The 19524-nt window shown below is 55.0% G+C and overlaps 11 protein-coding genes across 11 annotated transcripts; 6 read left to right on the forward strand and 5 right to left on the reverse strand.

The window, feature by feature from the left end:
- Nucleotides 1–160: 160 nt before the first annotated feature.
- On the forward strand, nucleotides 161–1969 carry KRP23_2318 (Vignain; the record flags this gene model as incomplete). The annotated part of the gene is made up of 1 exon (XM_067887039.1): nucleotides 161–1969. One exon carries the CDS (start codon nucleotides 161–163, stop codon nucleotides 1967–1969), a length of 1809 nt encoding a protein of 602 aa, XP_067749664.1.
- A 1076-nt stretch (nucleotides 1970–3045) lies between these two features.
- On the forward strand, nucleotides 3046–5040 carry KRP23_2319 (E3 ubiquitin-protein ligase pub3; the record flags this gene model as incomplete). The annotated part of the gene is made up of 1 exon (XM_067887040.1): nucleotides 3046–5040. The coding sequence occupies one exon, from the start codon at nucleotides 3046–3048 to the stop codon at nucleotides 5038–5040; it is 1995 nt and encodes a 664-aa protein (XP_067749665.1).
- A 251-nt stretch (nucleotides 5041–5291) lies between these two features.
- KRP23_2320 (Alpha-ketoglutarate-dependent dioxygenase alkB-like protein 3) lies at nucleotides 5292–6167 on the forward strand (the record flags this gene model as incomplete). Its single annotated transcript, XM_067887042.1, has 1 exon — nucleotides 5292–6167. One exon carries the CDS (start codon nucleotides 5292–5294, stop codon nucleotides 6165–6167), a length of 876 nt encoding a protein of 291 aa, XP_067749666.1.
- A 53-nt stretch (nucleotides 6168–6220) lies between these two features.
- KRP23_2321 (Cytochrome b5) lies at nucleotides 6221–7216 on the reverse strand (the record flags this gene model as incomplete). Its single annotated transcript, XM_067887043.1, has 1 exon — nucleotides 6221–7216. One exon carries the CDS (start codon nucleotides 7214–7216, stop codon nucleotides 6221–6223), a length of 996 nt encoding a protein of 331 aa, XP_067749667.1.
- A 247-nt stretch (nucleotides 7217–7463) lies between these two features.
- On the reverse strand, nucleotides 7464–8365 carry KRP23_2322 (UPF0598 protein C8orf82; the record flags this gene model as incomplete). The annotated part of the gene is made up of 3 exons (XM_067887044.1): nucleotides 7464–7991; nucleotides 8085–8145; nucleotides 8232–8365. 3 exons carry the CDS (start codon nucleotides 8363–8365, stop codon nucleotides 7464–7466), a joined length of 723 nt encoding a protein of 240 aa, XP_067749668.1.
- A 61-nt stretch (nucleotides 8366–8426) lies between these two features.
- On the forward strand, nucleotides 8427–9317 carry KRP23_2323 (uncharacterized protein; the record flags this gene model as incomplete). The annotated part of the gene is made up of 2 exons (XM_067887045.1): nucleotides 8427–9068; nucleotides 9144–9317. The coding sequence occupies 2 exons, from the start codon at nucleotides 8427–8429 to the stop codon at nucleotides 9315–9317; spliced, it is 816 nt and encodes a 271-aa protein (XP_067749669.1).
- Nucleotides 9318–9577: 260 nt separating this feature from the next.
- On the reverse strand, nucleotides 9578–9910 carry KRP23_2324 (uncharacterized protein; the record flags this gene model as incomplete). The annotated part of the gene is made up of 1 exon (XM_067887046.1): nucleotides 9578–9910. One exon carries the CDS (start codon nucleotides 9908–9910, stop codon nucleotides 9578–9580), a length of 333 nt encoding a protein of 110 aa, XP_067749670.1.
- Nucleotides 9911–11110: 1200 nt separating this feature from the next.
- On the forward strand, nucleotides 11111–11443 carry KRP23_2325 (uncharacterized protein; the record flags this gene model as incomplete). Its single annotated transcript, XM_067887047.1, has 1 exon — nucleotides 11111–11443. The coding sequence occupies one exon, from the start codon at nucleotides 11111–11113 to the stop codon at nucleotides 11441–11443; it is 333 nt and encodes a 110-aa protein (XP_067749671.1).
- A 266-nt stretch (nucleotides 11444–11709) lies between these two features.
- KRP23_2326 (WD repeat-containing protein WRAP73) lies at nucleotides 11710–13573 on the reverse strand (the record flags this gene model as incomplete). Its single annotated transcript, XM_067887048.1, has 7 exons — nucleotides 11710–11801; nucleotides 11868–12130; nucleotides 12217–12431; nucleotides 12513–12689; nucleotides 12772–12853; nucleotides 12922–13022; nucleotides 13088–13573. The coding sequence occupies 7 exons, from the start codon at nucleotides 13571–13573 to the stop codon at nucleotides 11710–11712; spliced, it is 1416 nt and encodes a 471-aa protein (XP_067749672.1).
- Nucleotides 13574–14542: 969 nt separating this feature from the next.
- KRP23_2327 (3-ketodihydrosphingosine reductase) lies at nucleotides 14543–15620 on the forward strand (the record flags this gene model as incomplete). The annotated part of the gene is made up of 2 exons (XM_067887049.1): nucleotides 14543–14608; nucleotides 14673–15620. The coding sequence occupies 2 exons, from the start codon at nucleotides 14543–14545 to the stop codon at nucleotides 15618–15620; spliced, it is 1014 nt and encodes a 337-aa protein (XP_067749673.1).
- Nucleotides 15621–15793: 173 nt separating this feature from the next.
- Nucleotides 15794–19348, reverse strand: KRP23_2328 (putative pre-mRNA-splicing factor ATP-dependent RNA helicase DEAH5; the record flags this gene model as incomplete). Its single annotated transcript, XM_067887050.1, has 1 exon — nucleotides 15794–19348. One exon carries the CDS (start codon nucleotides 19346–19348, stop codon nucleotides 15794–15796), a length of 3555 nt encoding a protein of 1184 aa, XP_067749674.1.
- Nucleotides 19349–19524: the final 176 nt, after the last annotated feature.

The following is a 19524-nucleotide window of genomic DNA, read 5'->3' on the forward strand; positions in this document are numbered from 1 at the left end:
AAACCGGTGGCATGTTCGGTGGAGACCAGGCAAGCCTCGACAGGACGCAGTCCCGCAGCACGCCTCCGCTCCTCTCACATCTCAATTTCCTCGACTGCGACTACCAGCTCCCAGTCCAACTCAGTCCGGCGCATTCTGTTCGTCTCCAGTCATCTCAAGTATGTTGCCCGTGTCCGCGCTGTCGTTGGGCGCTTTGATGCTGTCGGCACACTACCTTTCTCCGGTGGACGCGATGAGTGAAAGTGCTCAGCAGATTTACTACGAGTGGAAGCAATCCAGCTACTACAGCCAGGCCGTTCAGGTTGTCAACACAGTCGGCGGCACGGCAGCTGGTACCTTCACTTCGACAAGCAAGACCGGCGTTTCAAGCAGTGCTAGCTCGGCCGGCAGTGTGGATGTGGGCTCACTCGACTCCAACGCAACAATCACGGCCCCATCCTCGGGGTCCAACGCTACGAGCACATCGTCGTCATCCAGCTCGGCTGTCACCACCATCACGGAAACGGAGGAGCAGCAGCGATTCGACCAGGCGCTGACTGTCATTGCAGGGCTCCAGGAACAGCACCCCCACGCCAACTTTTCGATCAACACGCCATTCGTGCTTCTGACCTCGGAGGAGTTCCTCGCCTATGTCAACCGCTTCGCTATCGACCCAGATGCGAACCCCGTCAAGTCCAGCAACAGCACGAGTTCGACTGCCGGAATGTTTACCACAGCTGCGGAAGGTTCCAGCAACTCCACCATTACCAGTGCAAGTGGCGACATCATGACATCGTCGGCAGCCTCGGGTGAGACGGTGGACTGGGAATCCGCAGGATGCGTCACGGCTGTCAAGGACCAGGGGGAGTGTGGCGCTTGCTGGGCGTTTTCGGCAACTGCGGCCATGGAGTCGGGTTACTGCGTGGCTACTGGGGGATCGCTGCCCAGCCTGTCGGACCAAGAGCTCATTAGTTGTGACACCGACGATGGAAACAATGGCTGTGGTGGAGGTTATGCTGCGTACACCATGGACTGGGTTACCAATGAACGAAGCGGGAAAATGTGCACGCTCGACTCGTATCCGTTTGCCTCAGATGACGGCAATGTCCCGAGCTGCTCCATGAGCTCTTGTACAGAGATTGACATCGGTGTGACCGGCTACGAATCTGTTCGCGAAGACCCCGGCGCCGTCGAGGATGCCGTGCGCAACCAGCCCGTGTCGATCTTCCTTTACAGCGGATCGAGTGCTTTCCAGTACTATTCGGGCGGTGTGCTCACGGGTGAGAACTGCGATAAGACCGGATCCCACTCGGGGCTTGCTGTGGGCTTCGGTGAAACGGATGACAACGTGCTTTACTGGCGCATCAAGAACCAGTGGGGCACCTCGTGGGGCGAGGATGGATACGTCCGTGTCGAGCGGCGCTACTCGGGTGACAGCGAAGGTGCTTGCGGCGTTGAATTGTACGCGACGTGGCCCACCTTTGATGTCTCCGCCACCTCCGCTCCATCCACCGCATCGCCCTCAACCACTACCCCGACTCCTTCGAACACTGCTGTGACGCCCTCGGCCACGACGGCTGCTTCAACTAGCACCCCTTCCGCCACCACGGCCGCCCCGACAACGGAGACTCCTGCAACGACTGCAGCTACCCCGACAACGGAGACACCAACCGCAACGAAGGTCGTTCAGAACGTGGTCGACCAGAACGAAGCCAGCGCCAGCGCTTCCTCGGGCTCCGCCTCGACTGTCCAGAATGATGCAGTAGATCAGGTGACCATCAGCACTAGTGATGCCGCGTCGGGTTCGACTGTGCTGTATGAGGCAGTGGGTCAGGAGTCGGATAATGCAAGTGCCAACGGAGACTCGACGAACTTGGTGACGGAGACGCCAACCCCCGTGCCGACGAGCGTCGAGCAGAGGGACAGCGTTGCTGGAGACGCCTCGTACGCATCCACTCCGAGCTCGGACAAGAGAGACTGCGCCATGTAAGTCGTAAGTAACACACCACTTCCATGGTATCAAGTCAAGTAGCGAGCACTTAACCAGACATTGAACGGTTATAGATCACACTGTCAAACAAAACGCTTGAGTACGTCTAAGACATTTAAATCGCTGCTGCGTCAGCCTAACAGCGGGCTCGACAACGCCACATACGATCGAGGACAACGTTTGGCAGGAGGTGGATGCATACCGTTTGACCAGGCTCCACTAAAATCGCGACCATACAGGATCACGTCGCCAATCCAGGCATGCCAGCTGGCAGCCGGCGTGCAGACGAAAACGGAAGAGCTGACTGTACGAAGCACAGCTCAGCGGCAGGAGCGGCAGCAGAGCTGCACGCACGGAGGCGCGCTCGACGATCGCGCCGTGATGCAAGCTCAGCCCAGAAACTCTCTTGCTGGAAGGCTCTTCTTGCCCAAGCAGCACTGCCACTTCAACCGCTGACAGCCAATCAAATCGTTGCGAAAGAGTTCGGAATTTTGTCTTGGTCTTTGTAAGGTGACGGTTGGAGACCATTGTCGAGAACGTCCCTTCCGTCCGAGGCAGACGACCCGCATTTTCGGCTCAAAGCCCAGCTCCTGACTCCTGCACTTGGGACCTCAGTGCCGCCTCGGTGGCCTAAGCAGCTCCTACGATCGCAGCACGCCACCTGCCATCCGGGAGCCATTTGCTTTCTGCTGTGCGAAGACTTGACGAAGTGGGACCTGGGTTTGTGGCGACAAGGCGGACCAGCCGAATTACAAAACTAGCCGCAACGTCGGAATTCCAGCCGCCAATCGCAGCATTTCGCTCGATTTATCCTCCAATCACAACGCACATGTCAAAACAAATCGCATATCTAGCCGCATCCTACTGGCTCTTCCAGGGCTAGGCACCGCTCTTCCCGCAGCCAGCGCACTCAGCACAACTCAAACGGACCGTGTGCCAACCAGCAGTGCTGTAAGTCGCCGGCCAGTTCAGGGCAGGCGCTTCTTTCGCGGCGCCCCAGCAAGGCCTCGTTTAGTATTGGACGCGACCAGATCCGGGCACTCGAATAACCGCCTCCCCCTTTGTAACCTTCAGTCATGACGGCGGGTCTGGCGGTGCTCGTGGCGCTGGCCGTGCTGCTCTTTGTGGGGGCCATCGTCATGCTGCTCTTCTTCTGTCGCCGCATCCAAGTGCAGCGCGAGCGTGAGTCGCTCGTGTTCATCCAGGAGACGGCCGACGTCTACCGCGAGGAACTCAATGACAGCTTCATGGAGCAGGCGCTATGGCGCTGCGGCGTGTGCAAATTCCTCAACCACCCGGAGCGCAAGCTCTGTGACTTGTGTCAGACGCTGAGAGGTGCCGAGCGAGACGTTGCAGGCAGCAAGAAGCACTCGAGAAGCAGTTTCACGCGCTCGAGCTTGAGCGCCAGTGCAGCCCAGAGAATGGGCAGAATCGGCGAGACAGAAGCGTTCTCGTCCTCGCACGCCGATGACGCGATCGGCGGGTCGTTTGGGCGCCCGAGCTTTGAGTTCCCCAGGAAAAAGAAGAAATCCAAGAGCAAATTGAGCAAGCTGCAATTGGCGGCCAGTCGAAGACAGCAGTGGAAGCGAATGCCCACTACGGACGGCTTGCATCGCTGGGTGAGACAGGAATCCACGAGGAAGCAGTCCAGGGCCCAGCGGGACTCCATTGAGAGCGACCCTGGAGGCAGGTTGTCGCTCAACCGGTATTTGGACGCGACAGAGAGGGACAGCAATTTGTCGGTCGGGTATATTCGCGTCAGGGACTCGCTCGGACAGTTGGTGCTGAACGAAAGCGATGTGGTGGCGACGGATTTCCACTACCGGATCAATATTCTGGACGGCACAGGCAGCTCGGAGCTCATCATGAACCTCGAGGGGGTGCACAACCTGCCGTTCCCGGACAAGATCCGCTGGTTCTCGACGGAGATACACCGCCTGTGGCTGCCGTGGGAGTCGGGGCATGCCGAGCTGGTTGTGCGAAGGGATCATTTATTGCAGGACTCTTTCGAGCTGGTGGCAGCGATGAAGCCGTATCAGTTGAGACAGAGGTGGCGTGTGGTGTTCGACGGGGAACCGGCCTTGGATGCCGGAGGTGTCATGCGAGAGTGGTTCACATTGCTGTTTGCTGAGCTCTTTGACCCGTCGTTCGGACTTTTCGTTAGCACAGTTGGAGACGAAAGGAGCTACTGGATCAACGCCAGCTCGGACTTGCTGATAGGTGAAGAGGAGCATATAGCCTACTTCGAGTTCGCTGGACGGCTCGTGGGCAAGGCCATTCTGGAAGAGCATTTGATGCCAGTTCATCTTGCGCTGCCATTCCTCAAGCACATCCTGGGTGTGCCTATCTCCTTCTCGGATTTGCAGTTTCTTGATGACGAAATTTACAACAGCGCGTTGATGGTGAAAAAGATTGACGACATTGAACCGCTGTGCCTGGACTTTACGGCCACCCGTGTTGTGGATGGCAAGCCGGAAATTGTCGAGCTCGTCGAGGGTGGTGCCGATATTGACGTAACGCGTGAGAATCGGTCGCGCTTCTTGGATGCTCTGTTCAAGTACCACGTGCTGGGTAGCGTGAGCGATCAGCTGCTGTCCTTCCTTACGGCATTGTATGATGTGGTGCCTGAAGGACTGCTCAAGCTGTTTGACTACCAGGAGCTCGAGTTGCTTATGTGTGGTGTTCCGTCTATCGACGTGGAGGACTGGAAGAAACACACAGACTTGAAGTTTTTTACGCATAACTTCCCCTCGGAGCTCGAGCTCAACAACATTGAGTGGTTCTGGGAGGTAGTGGAGGATATGAAGAACGAGGATCGTGTGCGCTTGCTGCAGTTCGCGACTGGCACAAGTCGTGTTCCGGCGCAGGGGTTTAAGGGATTGATCAGCAGTGATGGTCGCGTGCGGCGCTTCAACGTCGCCTTCGCCGGCACGAATCAGTCGTTCCTGTTCCCGAAGGCGCACACGTGTTTCAACCGTCTGGACCTGCCAATCTACAACTCGAAGGAAGTGCTAGCGGAGTACGTCAAGCTGATCGTGCAGATGGACATCACTGGCTTCACCATCGAATAAGTGTCAATGCGTCACTGGTCGGAGTATTTATTTAGCGGGGCAGGGAAGGACAAGCAAGCGTGGGTGCGTGATAGGGCAACATAGCTAACAAGTTTGCCACTGGATGAACAGATTGCCTAGTGGGAGAGTAGAGAGGAGCTAGGAGAGCAAGCATCATGTCATGTAACGGGTTATTGTGAATGTGTATCGATTGACATGTGAACAACAGTAGTTTGGACGGCCCTCCATGTACATTTTCGACAATCACCGTGATGGCTAAGCAGCCAAAGCGCTCTGCTTCCCCACAACTGAGTGGTGGCAGTCCAACCAAGCGTGCTAAACTGTCGACACTGCCAAGCGAGGAGGAGTTCTCGTTAACCAGTGTGATGGCAAACGTCAAGAAGGCCGCCGTGGAGCATGCTCACCTGTCGGAGGCGGTCGTTTCGAAGCTCTTTGATAAAGATGCATCCGTGTCATACCTTACGACAGACCATAGGAGCTGGATCTACCATGTGCCGCGTTGGTACTGGCACGTGTTCGAGCACGCCAAGCCTGAGGAGCTGCAAGCAACAGCTACGTGTTCGCCTGTTACCTGGTCGACGATGTTCAAGCAGGCGTGGGAGGCCCACCCGAAGGAACACGATACAATCATGATGTTTGGCAAGCCGACGAAGATCCCGCGGTTCCAACTGCTGTGCGGGGAGATGCCTAGCTATCGATACTCAGGCAAGACATTTGAAGCACAGAAGAGGTTCCCGCAGGGTCTGGAACACGCTGTTCAGCACATGCGGCGGATGGTGGAGGACTCGGTCACCCAGCAGACACGACTCTCAGGGGGTCTCGTGAACTGGTACGAGAATGGAAACCACTACATTGGACCGCACGCGGACGATGAACGTGATATGATGGCGTGCTCTCCTATCGTAGCGCTGTCACTGGGGGCTACTCGACGCTTTGTGCTCACAAAAAAGACGTCCAAGAGTGCCCCTCAAGGCGATGGAGCTGTGACACGGTTGGAGTTGCAGATGGAGGACGGAGACCTGACGATCATGGGCGGTACCACGCAAAGAACTCACAAGCATGCAGTGCCCAAGATGGCGCGATGCCGTGAGCCAAGGATCAGCATTACTCTGCGCTGCTTCCACTAATGTGAAAGTTGTTCATACATATTGATTCGCATAATTCAAACAGACGAAAGCTTTCACTTTGCCTTGTTGCTTGTGACACCACGTGAGTGGAAGCGAAACACGGCGCTCGCAAATCGCGGGGCCATGCGCCCGAAGCAGTGCGAGTGAGCAAGAGCCCACGAGATCTTGCGCCAGCGAGCCACCACCAACTCGAGATTTCCGTGTAACCTCTCACTGTCTGGTCTAGCCAGTACGTCATCATGTACCAAGAACTGCTGCATGCTTTCCTTAGCCTCCTTTGAATGTTGGAATTGGTCCCAGATCACCGTAGCGTCAGTGCCCACAGCATCCCCAATCACATGAGGACCGCCCGGATGCAAGTCCAGGAAGTCCGTGACATCATACACCTGCCCTTCAATTGCCAGGCACTTGCGGCCTTCCGTGATGCCAAGCAACCTCGCTAGCTCTACAGCTCGTGACAAGTGATGTTGGAAGTAAAACTGCCTCCAGCACTCAATGGGGAACACTTGTGCGAACCTGTCGCCTGGCTCACAGAAATCTCGCCGGAAGACGCGTCTCCAGAGCGCCTCGGCAGCGTCCCCAATATGGTAGTTCCATGCTCTACACACCAGCGGACAAATGACCAGATCTTTTGGCGTCAGAAACAGCAGCAGCTCGTGCAAGACGTCACGTGGCAAATTGACCACGGACGTCCCGGCAGCTCTCGAAGACCCATTTTTGAGCCTATTTCGCTGCTTCTGCACTATTCTGGCAACCTGCTGCTGCTCGGCTTCGACGTCGGCCTTCTTACCGAGCTTGTTCTTGTGCTGCAGTAGCCCAAAGAGCCCCAGGAACAGCAGGAAGCCCGTGATCTCGGACGACGTGAAACGCCGCGAGTCTTCGCCCTTGCGGTACCCAGAAACCAGCGGAGACGCGGTGGGCGGCGAAGACGGAGAGGAGACGGCCGCTGGACGCGTGAAGAGCTGGTACATCACGCTGAAGACGGCGGTGATCACGATGAACTGGGCCACGCGGTTGCCCGTGGACACGGCGGCACTGCTTGACGTCATGGTGGGAGAAGTTGAAATGACGGATGTCTCACAAACGATGAGAGACACATTCTTTTCAAGAAGGGCAGGACTATTAGAAAAGCCACTTTCGTAGTCATTTGTACCACTAACACGGTACCACGTCAGCTGAAGCCCCCTTTAGATAAGAATATGCTGTGGAGGGTATAGTTGAAGTTGACTGGCTTGAGCATGCTTCAAAGCGTTGGTTTGTTCTCCTGCGTACAGATCAACACAGTTCTCGAGTAGTTTACTCGATGGCGTGGATATCGTAGCGCTGGTTGTCCCATTTGAAGTCGCCGATCACGATAGCATTCACGTCTTGATCTTCGCCAACGTCATCTGGGAAGTCGGGGACGTCGATGTGCTTGCCGAGCTCCACGGCGAGTTGAGATCGCACGAGCGCAATACCCTCGCTTGTTCCAGCAGCGACGTGTTTGGTCTCCACGTCGTGGTACAACCTCCCAGTCGAGAGGGAAATCCGCAGCGACGCCGGCAGGAAGGGCATCGTCAGCTCCCCACCACCGAACACGAGCGTCCACTCGCCGTGGTCATCTTGGTGAAGATCCTCGAACACAAATGGGCGGTCGGCACACTTGATAAAGTTCATCTCCTTGCCGCAAGGCGATCGGAACGGGTACTCGAGAAATTCCTCCTCCGACTTGCACTGCGCAATGCCATTCGGCCGCACCTGCGAGAAGAAGAAGCGCAGGAACTTGGCGCTCTTCAGGGATGTGGCAATGTTCTTCGGGCGTGTGTCTTCAAGAAACAGACGACCCTGTCCACACACAGCAGCCCGGAAACTTCATCAACTCACTGCAACTCCCCCCCCCCACACACACACAACAACGAGAGAAAAATCGACCCCCACCTGCAGATCAACGTAATAAAAGTATCTTCGCTTCTGGCCTTGCAAGTCGTAGAACTCTTCACTATACACAGCAAAAATGAAAGCTGAACGCGTTAGCAAAGAGGGGGTTTAGTGCCCTCTCAATAGACAGGAGCCTTTCCACCGAACCTCTTGATGTCTTTCAGCTGCTTGAGTTCCAGGTACTTGTCCTCGTCCGCTGTGCAGAGCCCTCGCAGCCCGTTGGGTGCACGACGCCACGCCCTAGACAAAGGCCTCAAATGCCGACGCAGGTACGAGCTCATGGCGAGAGGTGCGTCACTAAACTGTCACTATTGCCAAGAAACGCCACTTCAACTAATCGGAATGGCGGCGAGCAGCGGCGATTGGGAGTCTATTACACCCTCCTTCCGCTCGAATGGCGGCCGCAATAGCATTATCAGCTTTGGAGAAGGGAAAGGATACGCGTTGAGATCTCTGGGCACGGACGCGAGGGTGCGTGGCGCGGATACACGTCGGCGAGGGAACTCCGAAGGAGGGACGGCGAGTCGCATGTTTTCCTTGACCACGCCTCTGGTTGCTCGGCCGCCTCCGAGACCGCCGCTGGATAGAAACTTGGTGTCTGAAAAGTGTGTGGCGATGGCCCAGCGCACGCAGGAATTGCTGTTCGACGCGAGGGAACTTGACACTGCGATGGAGGATATGATCTTGTGGGTGCATGCTCGCGTCGTGCCGATGAAGTGGCGCCGTCAGGTTTTGACTCATCTAGACCCCATCTATCGCCAACTGACATTCTGCCGGGAAGAGCTCGTACGAGGGTGGAAGTTGCTGCATCCGCCATTTTGCCAGCCCAATCTCGACTCGTACGAGCGTCGACTTGGCTTCTTTCAACGATCGGTGGACCTACTCTCGGCGGCTATGGAGGAGTGCAAGACCAAACTACTGAGCGCAGAGGCTCTCGCGGCATGCAGATACATCCAGCTATGGACGCGTCGACTGCTGGCAAAGGTACAATACCTGGCACCCCGTTTAATAAATGCACGATGGAGTGTTATTGACCATCATGTTTTGTGCACTTGACAGCGTGGGTTCTACACAAAGCTGATCAAACTGTCCTATCATCATCGTGGCATAGTGTCCGGCATGTTCGACTCAATCCCTGGTAACTCCAAGTTGACAGCCCACCGACATGACCAGCACGTGACGCTGGAATACCCTCGCTCCGAGAGGAACTGGGACAGCTTTGGCCAGCACTGATACCTCATCGAGACGAAGCCTTGGCGGCGTGATCGTCAAAAGGCCGACAACCTACTCGTAGATTTTCGCAATACTGCGCAATATATATATTGTGTTACTTTTCGCGGATCAACCGACTACATGTAGCTCAGGTTGCGATGTGAGCCAGCAAAGCGCAAAAAAAGACGTAGGGCGGAACCACCGGCACGAGGTGACTTAATGACGGATCCCTGCGCCGATCTGTTTCCGCTCGTGTCGACCTTCTCTGAAGCTCCGGCCGCTTATCTCTTGACGCTCTTGTTTTCCTCCTTTTCAAACAGGTCGTCGAACTGGCGAGACTGGTTGATCGGGTTGCGCTTGAGGTTCGCCATGCGGAAACGGAACTGCCTCCACGATGACCCGCGGTCCTCGCGTGGCTCCAGCGTGTGGTGCAGCGTCGTGAAGCGCTCCTCCTTGTTCACGTACACGTCGGGGTTCTGGAAGAGGTAGCGCAGCGACATGCCCGTGGCAGCCACGGCGGCAAAGGTGGCACAGAAGACGACGGGGAAGGTGCCCTTGTCCGTGGTCCAGAGGTTGAGCAGCTTGTAGCCCTGACGTTTGATGACTTGAACCATGTTTTGGATGCAGCGGGGGGAGGGAGGTGAGGGGGTCTGTGCACTCACGCGAGAGGAACTTGGGGAATGACTGCCATCGAGCTTCGGCTCAGTCGTCGACCGCTAGCGGAGCCACACATGCCCCGGCGGATAGACACGATCAGCGCTGCGCAGTGATACGCATCGTACCATTCTGGGGATGCGGTCAGTCCTTATCGACATCGGTCGCTAAAGCGGCGGTACTGGAGGTGCTAGATGCATACTTTCATGCAGTGGACCAGTGCGTTGAAGACGCCTGTCGCGGGGGAGACCGGGGCGAAAGCCCCGTGCGTGTCTGGAATCGGCCACAAAGACATTTCGGCAGGACTATCCAGAACCACGTTTTTTTGCCACGCTGCTACCACCGAAAATAGGCCCAAGTTTCGATGTGTTTTCGGTATAATACCGCATTTACACGAAATCTGGCTTTGAGCTAGGTATTTCCCCGAAATATGAAGAATCGGTAAATGTGTGTACCATGACGCTGATGCCACGACAGCCTCAACCATGCTTCGCTGTAAGCAAAAACACTGTATTGATCATATCGGCGCACGATGCAACTTGCTTTACTCAGACCAGATCGTGGTAAGTGTATTCGTTCTCGCACGCGCTCAATGTTGCGGACAAAATTCTCGTGCACTTTGCATTAGGGGGATTGCCAACAAGAGACAAATTGCTATAACTAGAGGCCTTCAGAAAACGCCCGGCTGAAAGTTTGACATAATCTCTCGCTCACTCGACCGCCGGCGCCAGCTGAACGTACCGGTACCAAGTCTACAAGTAATCCTACGATCAGACCCTGCGTGATGAAATGTTTCAACCCCTTGCTGAAGTATTTAATTCGAGTCCGATCTCGCCATGGGCAAGTCGTGTAGTAGATTCGAGTCCGAGCCCCCGGCCTCGTGTCCTCGCTGCCAGTCGCACCAATGGGGCTCATGTTTGTCGTCAAAGAATTTCCAGCATGGGTCCTATTCAGATATTGCTCTGGGACTTCGCCTGGGTTTCAAATCCACCCAAAACGATTTCATGCGTGTTTTTGTTGTTGAAGTCCTCGGACGTTGCTGCTTTGGTTACTTGCACTGCTTCCACATATGCATCTCCGCACCATCAACTCATTCCCCAAGTCCCCCTCGACCGATCACTTTCGTCCCGAATAGCTACCCCCTCCGCTGCATCCAAAACATGGTTCAAGTCATCAAACGTCAGGGCTACAAGCTGCTCAACCTCTGGACCACGGACAAGGGCACCTTCCCCGTCGTCTTCTGTGCCACCTTTGCCGCCGTGGCTGCCACGGGCATGTCGCTGCGCTACCTCTTCCAGAACCCCGACGTGTACGTGAACAAGGAGGAGCGCTTCACGACGCTGCACCACACGCTGGAGCCACGCGAGGACCGCGGGTCATCGTGGAGGCAGTTCCGTTTCCGCATGGCGAACCTCAAGCGCAACCCGATCAACCAGTCTCGCCAGTTCGACGACCTGTTTGAAAAGGAGGAAAACAAGAGCGTCAAGAGATAGATGGCATCGACGTGCAGCAGCAGAGGTCGCCACGGATAGCACAGCCGAGGTGAATGCTGCTCTCGCAATCGGGTCGCGCTTACGAGTTAGTACCCGGTTACTGTATACATATATGTACTTGACGGTGGCTCTCGGTCATAACCAAAAGGAAACAATAAATCATCTGAGCACCATACTTCAACAACGAAGTCTACCCGTGCCATCCATGTTGGTAGCACGGACCAACTACCAAAATGGCAGTCTGTTGCCTGCCAACACGACATGAATTATAGTGTTATGGTGCAAAACTCTTGGCGGCCAACCGCAACAAGTGCATCACCAGTGGGCGCCCACTGAAGGCCGAGCGCTTGAAAAGACTCTACACTCAGAAAAGCAAGCGTAAATCAAACATGAAGACAACAGATTGTGAAAAAACTGTGCTTACCAATGGGGATGTCGATCCACGAAATGCCTTCTACAGACCAGAGGTGTACGCGATTTTCTCCCGACGTGATGGCCAGGCGGGTATGTACTGGGTCCCATCGCAAGCTCCGGACAGACTCGAGCAGTGAGACGACTGAATGCAGTGTTAGACTTTGAGTACGCCATATCCACACGTTGTATGGCATTTGGTCGCTTCTGGTAGCAATAAAAGCAGAGTCACCGCTCCACACAACGCGACTGATACCCATTCTAGGGTTCTCAGTTCTACAAAAGCAAAAGTAACAAGGCATCGCCATTATCATTGTCAGTCTCGTCAAAGACATCGCAGCAGCTAATGCAGATATCCTTACAGTGGATCAGAGGCGATTGTCCGGACTGAGAATGGTGGTTCGCGCGTCACAAAGCATATGTCACGGATCTTTTTGCTGCCTGCAGCTTGTGCTGCTGCAGAAGCGGCTTGCAACGAGTTGGACAACAGCGAAGAGGACCGCTGTGTCACTGCGATGCGCCTGCCTTGTGGTCGTTCCATAACACTAGCGTTTGCGAAGCTTTCTTCGTACTCAATCTGCAATTTCCAGCAGGCAAGTAACGAACTAAGTCTTAGTAAAAATATCAGCAACGACCCAAGACGAACCAGTCTACTCACCGCTGCCTGGTTCGTATGAGAGCTCGTGATCGCGATGCTTTCGTGATCAAAGTCGGCAACGGGCTTCCAGTTGATGTGACTCAATACTCGTAGGTGCTCATCATAGCTTCCCAGCGCAAGGAACTGTCCAGAAGCCGACCATGCCATAGCTTTCAGGCCTAATGCGTTTTCGTAGGCCTAAAGCGATAGTGCCAGAACGAAAACGTCGACCATCAGCAACCACGTCAGAATCAGCATGCTTCTTAGCATGCTACTTTACCTGATACTTTGCCAACAGCGTGCCATCAGGTGAATACAACAATACCCTGAACTCCAAGTGAATATCCCGCACGGCGATCGTCCTGTAAGCAGCAACCCCATTCAAAACTTTGTCTGCGAAATAAGATGCCTGCCGCTAGATTCAACATACGCGTTGTCCGGCGACCACGCAATCTCGACACAGTCGTAGCTCTCAATAGAGAAATGTGCTGTCAGCTCCCAACTTTCACAACTGTAGATACCGATAAAGTCCTGCAACCACCAACGTACAATCTTCAGTCCGAAATTATCATCATACCGATACCCACAGATTCGACCTTGCAATCATGCCGTTCTGCAACTGCTAGAAACTCCCCATTGGCTGAAAAACTCAGTCCTTCTCCTGCCAGCTTCGGATTGCGGATGGAACACCTGGCCGTTGGCTCCTCGAGGGACCACACGGTCGCGTGCAGTTGGAAATCCGATACAGTAAGTACATGCCGTGCACCAGGTGCCCACTTGGCGAAGATCAGTCCTGCGACACCCTCCGATATTTTGCAGGTCCATGACGCGTCCTGCACGGACCAAATTTGCACCACCGCACGCTTGTACATGGCCGTCAAGACCATTTGCGAGTCCTCGGACCAGCTCACGGTCTGGATCACGTCCACCGTCGAGTAGCGCTGCACCATCTGCAGTGACTGAGCGTCGCGGATGGACAGGCGGTTGCCCGTGGCAGCAGCGAAATACCCACCGCACGGAGACCAGCGCACTAGGCCATGCGTGATCCGCATCGCGGCCGACACCTCCGTCGCTGTAAGCATCGCCATAAAACACAAATCTGCACCTTGAGATTGAAAACACGACTAACCACTAAACCTAACTTAACCCTATCACTACCAAACGTGAATTTATTGATAGTAAGATGATCTGAACAACCTGCTCTATCGTGCGCGCAGACGTAGCAGTACGTGTCGCCGTCCTCGCATGGTACACACACAATGAGCTAACTTATACCAACCTGGCGTGGTAATGCGTTGGTCCGTTCATGCGCTCATGCTTCTCACTGCATGTTGTATCATTTTACAACCTTGTTGCATTGGAGTCCTCTGTTTGCAGCGCTGGTCGTTTGATGCGATGGAAGCGGAATCAAGGCCATTTTGGTGTTGCTGACGGCAGATCAACCGCCCATGGAGAATTTGACTTCAAGCTTGAACCGCATGGGGAAACGGCGAAAAGGGCATTCGCGGCATCTTGCGCAGCGCTGGAAGGTCTGAGTAGATGAGCTGTGCACACTAGTGGACTCAATGTCCGTCAGTCTCCTGCAAGACCACAAATTTCTTGACTCAACCGACATCGTGCAGCGTGCGCTCAATCACCTGGAGCCGAAGCAAGTCGACACCATGCTGAAGAAGAAGGAGGTGCAAACGCTGCTGGGAGCTCTGGTGAGTCTTCACGGAGCGATCGGAGCGATGCCCCTCGCTGGCGCCTTGTAAATCCAGGTGGCGTAGCTCAGCACCATTGAGTCCGTGTCGAGGAGCTTGAGCTCTGAAGTTTTGAGTAGCGTTTTCGTCTGGAGGTTGAGTCACATCTTTTGCGTGCAGTGAACGCAGCCCGTTCACCGACACAGACCGCACAATCCACCCGAAGCGAAAACAAGCAGCCAGCTTCCTACAGATGTGCAGTTTCCATACAAAGCACACTAATTTCTGTTTATAGAGGCCACTATTGAGGGCATCTTTTCCCTCACGCTCAGCCCACACAACGCAATCGACGCTCGACCGCAAACTGCGATGGCTGCGGATCTCTGGTGGGTGGGCGTGCTGGTCGCCGGCGTCGTCGTGGGCGTCTCCGTCGTGGTGAGACCCTCTCTTGGGAGAGTAATAGTTCCTCTCCCTCATACTAACTCGTCCCCCGTTGTAGTCGTTCGTGGTGAACAAGCTCTTGGCCCCGGGCTTCAAAGTGGATGGCAAACACGTGTTCATCACTGGCGGCAGTTCCGGCCTAGGTCTGGCTCTAGCTAAGAAGTACGCGCAGCAAGGCGCCAAGGTGTCCATTGTGGCCCGTGGCCTGGACAAGCTGGAGGCGGCCAAGGCGGAGATCGAGGGCGTGCGCAAGAACGCCGACGCTGGCGTGTTCATCGAGTCGACAGACGTGGCGGACTTTGACAGCGTCCAGAAGGCTGTGGACGCTGCCAACAAGTTCCACGGTCGCGTTACCGACCACGTGGTCTGCTCGGCGGGCTACGCTGCCCCCGGCTACTTCTTGGAACAGGACGTGAGTCTCTACAAGAAGATCATGGACGTCAACTACTTTGGCACGCTGCACACCATCAAGGCGGCTCTGCCGGCCATGGTGCAGCGCTCTGAGGAAGGAGGAGAAGGCGGCCAGATTGTGCTGGTGAGCTCCGGTCTCGGACTCATTTCGTGGATTGGCTACGCGCAGTACGCTGCCCCCAAGTACGCGCTGCGTGGACTGGCCGAGTCACTGCGCAACGAGCTCAAGCTGTTTGGTATCCGTGTGAGCATCTTCTACCCGGGCAACATTGACTCACCCGGGTATGTCGAGGAGAACCGCACGAAGCCCGAGGAGACCAAGACCATTGAAGGTGTGAGCGAGCCGCTGCACCCCGACAAGGTGGCGCAGTCTCTGATCAACGGCGTGAGCGACGGCCAGTTCAGCATCACGAACGACCCCATGATCTTCATCCTGCGTGTCCTGGCTAACGGCGTTGCCCCTCGCTACAACACCATGCTGGAGACAGTGATGCTGCCGCTGCTCATTCTGATTCAGGTCGGCTTCGGCTTCTTCATGGACTTTATTGTGTGGCAGACCAAGCGCGCTCGCGAGAAGAAGTCCAAGGATCAGTAAGACGAGGATCGTTCGCTCACGACTGGGAGAAGTTAAGAGAAACGAAGGTCTCTGAAAGTACGCGTTCCGATTTGTTTGTTTACTTCTGCTGCTGAGTTGTGCTGTGAATTGGTCGTGCTTGCCAGAGAATCTATCCTGCCTGCGCAACTTGCTGCAGGCTGTGTTGAGCTTGTTTATCCCCTACGCTTGCTGAGACGCCATGAATCCGGCGGGTTAAAGCGGTCATACAACGGCTCGATCTTTTCATTGCGCTTGCGCTTCGAGAGCTTGGTGGGGTCGCCCTTTTTGAAGAAAGCAGGGGCCAACTCCACCAGCCACTTGGGTTCGATCGTCATGATGTTGCGCATGTACTCCTTCGTCGTGAGGACGAGCTCGTGGTAGAGCACCCATTCAGGGCTCTTGTTGAACAGCGCACTAGACGGGTGAATATACACGGGTTGACCCTCCACCATGGTGCGGTATCCCTCTTGTGGGTCCTTCTTTGCTGTATTAGCAAAGTAGCCTGCCACGATAGCACGTCGGACCTTGTTGAAGTTCTTGCCACAAGAAACGACGTCCATTTTGTATCGATCGAGAATGGAAAGCAATTGTTTGCGAACATCTTGCGCTCGGCGAATAGCACGGGCCTGAATGAAGTTCTCATAGCACCAAGGGTTAGAAAACTTGGAGTTCGCCCAAGCCTCGTACACGCCCAGCAACGTCAAGTGGTCACCCTCGGGTTGGTGGAACTTTGCCTTCTTCTGATCAGCCTGCGCTTGCTTTTCCTTAGGTCGGAAAAAGACCGACTCCACCGATAGCATCGCCACGATGGTCAGTACTTCCTCCGCACAGCCAAGCACTACCGATGTCAAGAGCACCTTGGCGTTCTTTGGCTCCACTGGGAACTCAGCCATCTTCTTCCCTAGTCGCGTCAACAATCCTTCGTCATCTAGTGCGCCCAGTGCGTATAAATTCTCCAGCGCCATAACGAGGGCATCTTGTGGTGGTGGATCCATAAAGTCAAAGCCCATGAGGTCGTTGATACCCATTGCCTTTAGTTGTAGTACTACTGACCCCAAGTTTGCGCGTTGAATTTCGGGTACAGTCGTCGACAGCATCTCATTCTTGTAAGCATTCTCTGTGTACAGGCGATAGCATTTGCCTGGACCTGTACGCCCAGCACGACCAGCACGTTGACGTGCTGAGGCCTGTGAGCACGGCACAACGACCAACGAGTCCATTCCAATCTTCGAGTTGAAGGCATTCTGCTTGCAAAAGCCAGGATCCACCACGTAGTAAATACCATCAATCGTCAACGACGCTTCCGCAATATTGGTGGCTACAACACACTTGCGTGAGCCTTTGGGTGCTGGCTCGAAGATGCGTGACTGCATTTCTGAAGGAAGTGCACCATACACGGGAAGAATGATAAGCTCTGGGGCCAATGCACGCTCTTGTAAAGCCTTGATACGCTGATAGAGCACTTCACATGCAGTATCAATCTCTTCCTGACCCGTCAAGAACAGCAAAATATCGCCTTCAGGCTCAGACAAATGAATTTGCATGACACAGAGAAGCGACGCGTCCAAGTAGTCCAGCTCCGGTTCCTTCGTGTACAGAATCTCCACAGGGAATGTACGTCCGGGAATCGTGAAAATCGGGCAATCAAAGAAGTACCGCGAGAACTTCTCAGCATCGAGCGTTGCAGAGGTCACAATAATCTTCAGATCCTTTCGCTTGCGCACGAGGTCTTTCAGCAGTCCGAATAAAACATCCGTATTGATAGTTCGCTCGTGAGCTTCATCAAGCATGAGAGCGCTGTACTTTGACAAAGTAGAATCAGCCAGGTATTCTCTGAGCAACATACCTTCTGTCATGTACTTGATCACTGTCTCTGGGCTGGTGACATCCTCGAATCGCATCGAGTAACCGACTTCCTGACCAAGTTCGCAGCCGAATTCTTCCGCCACACGTTTCGCCACAGACGAAGCAGCCACACGACGCGGCTGAGTGCAACCAATAATGCCAGTAGACGTTAAGCCCATTTCTGCCATATACTGTGTCATCTGTGTGGTCTTGCCTGACCCTGTCTCTCCGATAACAACAAGTACTTGATTTTCAGCAATAGCCTTCATCAGTTGGCGCTTGAGCTTGAAAACTGGAAGACTTTCGCGTTGCTCTAGAATCGTTTTGTTGGACACGATACCGTACGACAGGTTCTTTCCCACCGACTTCTGCTTCCACTCGGGCAACTCGAACGTCGAACCCATGTTAATGCCACGCAGTTCCTGCGCGAAATGTCGTTCACCAGCCTCTGGCATCGGATCTTCCCAGGGTCGGTTAAGATCCTTCGGAATAGAATCGATCAGTTGGTTTGCCTGTGTCTGACGCAGCTCACGACGCTCCTTGGCCAAATTGGACTGTGTCATGGCAGCGCGTTGCATCGTTCCATCCGGGTTCTTCACAATCTTCACAGGTGACATCTCGCGTGTCGCTTGCGTCTGGCCGCGCAGGAACACTGGTTCGTCCTCATTCAGCTCCACCTCAAAATCTTCTTCAGTGGTTTCTGTGTTGAGCAGTCCATGCTCTTCGTCGAAAGTGGGGTAGTCTTCAACTGAGAGCACTCCCGAGTTGATAAGCTGCTGCACTTCCCATCGCTCGGGTGATGACATGCGCTTTGCAGCACGCTGAGGTTTGCTGTCATCTTCATCGAGCTGTTGAGAGCTCTGCATACCAGGTGCCGATGGGTTGATCCACGAACGCGAATCCAAAGACTTGTTCTCCTGTCGTGCGCGCTCGGCACCACCACTCGAGCGCTGCGGCATCAGATCATGTCCCGTTTTCTGATCCACATCCCGCATGGACATCGACAGCTTCGCCCCAGAAATCGAAATGAGTTTAATCTTCACTCGATCACCGCGGTTAATGAACTCCTTCACATTGCTCACTCGGTTCGCCGACAGGTTCGAAACATGGACCAGTCCTTCCTTCTTCTCAAGTCCGTCCAGCTCCACAAACACGCCAAAGTCCATGACCTTCGTCACACGACCGTCGTAGATGTCATACAGCTCCAGCTCTCTCGGTCGCCCATCCCTTCTTCTCCTGTCACAGTCCTCCCGATCTCTGTCATCACGTCGGGAACGCGACGATCCGTAGCGGTCATCGCGATCACGCCCCCGACTGCGGTCTCTCTGCTTGTCTCCATATCCTCGTCTGCCTTCCGATCTCGACCTTGAGCGTCTGCTTCTCCTGCCTCGGTCTTCGTCGCGACTTCTGTCCCGTCCGTAACGATCTCTGTCCTCGCGTCGTCGCTCTCTCGAGCGATCTCTGGGTCTAGACTGACCACCACTCTCTCTGTCCTGACGTCCACTGGACAGCTTGATATCCTTCTCTCTGTCCTGCTCCTCGTCTTTAGCTGCAACCCCCGCGATATCTTCCGCCGTGAGCTGCTCGTCATCCCGGATCTGGTGCTTCCCGCCCTTGCTCTTCCCACCCGGCGCCGCTGCTCCCTTGCTCTGCTTCATCTTGCGCGGCGCCATCGTCTGCACGATGCGGTAGAGGTTCTCAGCCAGCGCGGGGGGCAGCGGCAGCTCGTCCTTCTTGATGGCCGCCAGGAAGGCGGCGCAGCTGGAGCTGCCGCGCACCAGGTCTATCACGAATTCGGCCAGCGTCTTGTCGCTCATGCCCAGGTGGTTCTCCAGCGCCTGGCACACCTTGGACACGAGGCTCAGCTCCTGCAGCTTCTCCATCGCGACCGGTGGTGGGCTGCGTGTGCTGCGAGCAGAGAAAGAGTGATTGTCAACGGAGGCGCTTTGTGTACTGGTACATCAAACATATGTGTAGCTGATGTGGCGGGATGGGCCAAATCTGCTGTTGTTTTACAGTACAAATAACAGCCAATCCTACCCCGCTAAACTAAAATGGG

The sequence above is a fragment of the Phytophthora ramorum genome (genome assembly GCF_020800215.1).
Source record: "Phytophthora ramorum isolate Pr-102 chromosome Unknown Phyram_PR-102_s0002, whole genome shotgun sequence".
Classification (NCBI taxonomy): domain Eukaryota; phylum Oomycota; class Peronosporomycetes; order Peronosporales; family Peronosporaceae; genus Phytophthora; species Phytophthora ramorum.